This window comes from Nansenia antarctica (genome assembly GCF_963989245.1).
Source record: "Nansenia antarctica genome assembly, chromosome: 15".
Lineage (NCBI taxonomy): Eukaryota > Metazoa > Chordata > Actinopteri > Argentiniformes > Microstomatidae > Nansenia > Nansenia antarctica.
The window spans coordinates 25488524-25494626 of record NC_137685.1 but is presented as its reverse complement, the minus strand read 5'-3'; the positions used below and the strand labels follow the sequence as shown (position 1 = coordinate 25494626).

General features: G+C 46.4%; 1 protein-coding gene across 1 annotated transcript in view; it reads right to left on the bottom strand.

The window, feature by feature from the left end:
* Positions 1–260: 260 nt before the first annotated feature.
* pmepa1 (prostate transmembrane protein, androgen induced 1) overlaps positions 261–6103 on the bottom strand; it is a gene marked incomplete at both ends in the record, with an annotated part of 50889 nt that continues 45046 nt past the window's right edge. Inside the window, 3 exons of the mRNA XM_080545710.1 lie at positions 261–860; positions 1228–1281; positions 4699–4853. Of these exons, the coding sequence (XP_080401836.1) occupies positions 261–860; positions 1228–1281; positions 4699–4853 (809 nt within the window). The remainder of the gene's footprint in view (positions 861–1227; positions 1282–4698; positions 4854–6103) is intronic.

Genomic DNA, 6103 nt, shown 5'->3' with positions numbered 1-6103 from the left:
AGTATAGAAAAAAAGCTGTGTGAGCACGGAGACAACAAAAAACAAGTAAATATTTATACAAAGTAAGTCAGGCTGGGTGTCAAGTCAGTCATATGGCAGGTTTGGAGAGTCAAGATGAGGGAGTGCAGTCTTTTACTTTGTGCGTCTGCCTCCCCTCTCCTTTTCTGCCCTCCCCTCCCTTACCTGACACCACATTAAGCTGAAGTGCGCAGGGAGCAGAAAGCAGGCAGCAGTATTGGATAACGGCACCAATACTACCCTCACACCTGCTGAGGCTTCTGCTTCTCCTTGTTGTTGCGTGCGTTCCTGTTCTCCAGGCTGACCAGATGGGCCTGCTGGAGGATCCCGTGCAGCAACGAGGGAGGGGGCAGGGGCTGGGGCCCGCCGCTGGGAGTCTGCTGGTGGAGCTGCTGTCTAGGCAGAGTAGAGGGGTGGTAGTAGTGCCCGATCACCTCGCTGTACGTCGGGGGCGCCCCCTCCACCCGCCCCCCCGGCTGGCCGGAGTAGGCCGACACGGCGGTGGCCAGGGTGGCTACCGTGGCGGCGCTGACCCCCGCATTGAGGCTGGGCGGGGGGCAGCAGTGGGAGGAGTCCAGGAGGTGGCTGTCGTACACGGTGCGGTTGGGCGGCGCCCGGACCGACTCGCGGTTGAGCTCCAGCTGCTGCTCGGGGTCTCTGAGCTGCAGGGTGCAGGGGCCCTGGTAGGGAGGGGGTTCCTCTCCGTCAGACAGGGAGATGGTGGGCGGCAGGTCGATGATGGCTTGCGGCAGGTAGGGGTAGGTGGGCTGGCAGCGGGCCAGGCGCTCTCGCTGGAGGTAGGAGGGCACCCTGTCGGGGGGGCGAGGGCTGTACACCTGCTGCTGTGATGGGGGGAGAGGAGCAGGAAGGAGAGGGACGGAATGAGGTAGAGCGAGACGAAGGAGGTCAAATTATGCCCACAGATACATCTACGCCTGGTCTTTGAGCAGTTTCTTCTACCCACAGCAACTTAAGAAAGATGAAATTGCCTGTATAGAATCGTTTTTTCTTTTATTTCTCGATCATTTCTGTAAGTCATAGTCTGTAAGTTAGAGCTAAGAAAGTAATAGACACTACATATTAGAGAAACAAACATAAGAGAAACTGAAGCAAACACTAAGTTTCAAATGCTTTCGCCAGCCTGCGTTGTCAGATAGGCGGGGTTTGCACTGTCGGGACAATTCCAAGGTTAGGCACAATCAACTGTACCTCACTCACTCCACTGGTGGGCCCCGGGCTGTCTGAAGACCACAGGCTGCCGTCCTGAAAGAGAGCGAGAGAGAGAGAGAGAGAGGGGGGGGGGGGGTTCAGTATTTCACATGACAACGCACATAATATAATTACAGCCACTAGGTGGAGTATTTCACTCTCTTCTGATTGCTTTCTAAAGGCCGATTTAAGCTTCTGCGTAAAATCGACGGCGTAGGCTACGGTGTAGCTTGCGTTGGCCCGCGTGGCCTTGCGTTGCCTACGGAGAGGGTTGACGCGCACATCTCCAAAAATGTAAGTACGCGTCAGTTTCCACGCAACCGTAAGCTCTGTGATTGGTCCGCTTGGTAGCACATGATTCCGACATGATTCCGACTCTCTCGTCGGCCAAAATGCGGAAGCCATGACAGAAATGTCATTTACTTTTTCTGTAATTACTTATTAATAAAGATTTGAAAAAGTATGATAACCATCGTATTATCTTAGTTTAATGTCATTTCAATGCATCATAGAACTTTTATTTACAACAAGCATTAAAAAAAAAAAACGCTATTATGCCGCTTTGAGTAGAGCGCCCTATGGAAGAGTCAGGCACAACCCGGAGGCACCCTTTGCGGGTTAATAACTGTGATTTACCGTGGGTTAGGATAACAATTAAAACGTGTCCGGATAGGGGAGAGGACAGGGAATCTGAAACCATTTGAATGGTGTCGATACGACACTCCTATCACGGTCGACACAGCTAAGAGCGAATTCCCGGGTAGAACTTTTCTCTCCCCCCGCTGTCAACGGGAGTCGTCAACCAGGAAGCGGTGCTGCGGTGCTGCGGGGGGACCCGGGGGGACCCGTCGCTTACGGCCGAATATCTCCGCGTCACAATGGGTTAGAATTCCAAACTAAAATTCTCCATGACCAGAATAGCATGCTGAACACACTGAACTTTGAATGGAGTCTTAGTCATGTACCGTTAACGAGATAGAATAAGAAAAGCATATTTTTCTATGCCGCTATGAGTACACCGACCAACGCGACGCGGTCCGCGTAGAACGTAGAACTAGAACGTAGAACTATAAACTTGGAGACCCCTTACGTAGGCTACGGCGTAGACGTGCGTAAATTCGACGCAGAAGCTTAAATCGGCCTTAAAGCCCCTTTCACACATCGTACCCTGGAAATTACATGGAATCCCAACCTGGCCAGTGATTTTCACCGTTCACACGAGCTAAGTGCCGGTAGATTGCCGAGTTGCGCCTTTTCACATGTCCCGGGTCTGCACAAGCTACTTGAATCACACCTTCAACTGGATGCAGAACTGGAACGTAGTAGACGTGAATTTGAACGAGACAGGCGCGTGAGACTGCCATATACCATATATATACCTCTGTTTTAAGTGTATTTATTCATTCACATTAATTTAACAGCGAGTCAACTCATATTATGCCTACCATCACCAAGTTCGCTCGCCAACTAAAGCACTTGATTACCGTTGATATAAACATACTATCCAAAAGCACAGTATGGGAGAACTTGCTACAGGGCAGCGCACACTGTGTTGTCGGCCTGAGTAAGCACAGTTGAAGCGAGGGAGTGACTGGAAGTGCCACTGATGTGCACTGTGTAAACATATCACACATGTGCAGTTGATAGTGAACTAGCTAAGTAACTAAGGTATTTAACTATGATTGGAAATGAAGTAGTATCCAGTTGTGGAATTATATTTAGTAGTAGCGATATTCGGGGTCTGGGGCAGTTCATATGTGCTCTGCGCTCCGGGCTCTCTCCCTGTTGACTGTGCGATGCAGGACAGCTGTGGGAGGAGTTGGTCTGTGTGCACTGCTCCGTATATCACAAAATGTACATTTGACATGTAAGTCATCTAGCTAACTATGATTGCAAAGTAGTATCCAGTTAGGGTTAGATGTGAGTGGGTTAACTAGCCAACTCCTTAACATCAGCAGACCAAACCAAAAGTACAAAGTGAGAAACTCCTTGCTGCGATTGGTTAACTTGTTCCATGTGAAAACGTCTTGTGTCAGACATACGTATAAGGGACGCCGTCTCATATACATTTAGCAGAAGCCTTCATCCAAAGCCACTTACAACAAATACATTTGACTAAGTAAGTGAACTTACTTAGCTAACTATGTTCAGGCCAGGGGCCGTTGGCAGTTGTCGTGCAAGAAGAAAAATAATTTCCCTTGGTTCTCGAGAACCCAATATATATATAGTATATAACACTGCAGAACCCTGCAACAGTGTCTCTGTCTAACCCTATGGACAATGGGGAGTAATGCTACTGTTCTACTGGCCTCACACACACACACACACACACACACACACTCACACACACTCACACACACACACACACACAAACACACAAACACAACACACACACACACACACAAACACAACACACACACACACACACTCACACAACACACACACACAACACACACACACACACACACACACAGCATCATTTGAATCAGTAGGTGATTCAGAGAGCAGCAGAGAAGTCATATGATTGTGGAATCTTCGATGACTAGACTGGTTCATGAGGCAGTCATGTGGTCGACACTCCTGTCTAGCGTCTAATTCTATTCTGACTGTCTCATTCCTTCACAGTGAGGTAACACAACATAATCAACACTAACACACGCCATATCAAATATCCCAAATATCCCACTGCAACTTTATTTAAAAAAAATACTTTTTCCACTAGCACTGTCAATGTTCAATGGGTGTGTTCAATAAAGACATGAAAGATTATAATTGTTTGTGTGTTATTAGCTTAAGCACATTGTGTTTGTCTATACTTACTAGACTTAGATGAAGATCAGATCACATTTTATGAACAATTAATGCAGAAAACTAGGTCATTCCAAAGGGTTCACATACCTTTTCTTTCCACTGTAGCATCTTTCACCAAGTGTAGCTCAATAATTATAGAGTGGAATTCTTTGCCGGTCTGAAATCAAACTCCAGCCTTTTCTTGTAGGTCTGAGGGGATTACGTGTGCTGAGGTGGGAACTGGCCTTAACAGAGGGCAAGGTGGCACTAATTGCTATTTGATGACTGTATGTATAGGGATACATCTGACCCTATCAGATCAGTAAGTTGAATCAAACCAGCCATTCTACAAAGACAAAATATTCCATATTGGGCATGAAAAAGATAAAAGTTGTTCCTCATTTTGGAATGACGTGACGCCCTCCGGAAGTTTGGTGATGTGAGCACTGTGACAAACCAGCCCATATATGTACATATGGAGAGAACATTTTCTCTGGTGCCACTAGGGCAGTTGTACGTTTTGATTAAGGAAAAAAAACTAGTTTTTCTTGATTTTGTTATATGATGTTGTCATTTTGGATGTGCATTATGGATTATTGTAAGACTGTGTGTATACAGGGCTCCCATATAAAAGGTTAAAAATCCAAAAGAACTACAGCCATACTGTCCTGCAGTACTCACCGCGGCCAGCGGGAGGTGTCGTTGGCGGGCTTGGCTGTGTCGAGAGATGAAGGAGCGCGCTGACAACCGGTAATGGTTGAGCAGGCAGGTGATCACTACCACCATCACCATCATCACCACCACGATCACCAAGATCTGAACAAACTCCAGCTGGGCTGTGGAGAGAGAGAAAGAGAGAAGAGGAGGAGGAGAGTTAAAACAAATGGAGGAACAAGAGAAGAGGGATACATGAAGATAAGCCAGAGAGAGAGAGAGAGAGAGAGAGAGAGAGAGAGAGAGAGAGCGAGAGGGAGAGAGAGAGAGAGAGAGAGAGAGAGAGAGAGAGAGAGAGAGAGAGAGAGAGAGAGAGCGAGAGGGAGAGAGAGAGAGCGAGAGGGAGAGAGAGAGAGAGAGAGAGAGAGAGAGAGAGAGAGAGAGAGAATGAGATTTAAATGGGTGGAGGAGCAAGAGTGGATCAATGGAGAGATAGATATTCACACATTTTTGCTGAGCTGCAGAGAGAGGGAGAGAGAGAGAGAGATAGACAGAGATAAGCCACTTGCATATGTTTTATGTCCCAGTGAAAAGTAATTCCCAGTATTAGCAACTCAACTGTAACTCAGCAACAAAATGTACGTAGGCATAACAGTGAACTCCATTGGAAGAGCCAAACCAACATGAAAACTGGGAGTGTTTTTGCAAAGTGGCATCTCCCATCGGTCAGTATTTGCTTGATATCTGGTGATATGGACGTCACTTTAATCCGGCAGTTCTCAAGGTTTTTATGCATCAATCGATTCCTCTCGTGCGTCTTTATCACATTCATTGAAGAAAAGGACGACTCGCATGTATAGAAAGGGAACATTGTGAGCACGGAAAATGTGAGTCTCACAACGGCTTTGCATTGATGAAACCAGGTAGGATGAACGTATAGTTCACTGTCCATTCCTCTTTAAATGCCCTGTTTTCACCGTCAACTTTCCTCTTTAGACCTTTGGATAGTGACATTATGTTTCTCTTGCTAGCTAGCAGGTTAAATGTTTGGCTAACTTCACCCGACACGCAAACAACCAATCCAATAATAATGTGACCTTGTCTGGGAGGAGGGGGGAATAATTATCAGAATAAAAGTATGTTAAATAATTATTAGAATACGTTAGGCTGCGCTACATCGTCAGTCCACACATTTATTATTCAAAACTATGGAAAAGGGTGAAACTACGTTTCAACGTTGTTGATAATCACAACACAAACTCGCTAGTCAAGCCAAAATACTGCAACAACACAATGGATTGGACTGCTACCTAGTTAACTAGAACACTACTTTACATTGTTAGCAGGCTCACAAAACAAGCTGTGTTAGTTGACTAGCGATGTGTACATCTCTCGAAAGAAAAGTCAAAGCATTAGAACGTGTCACATTTTT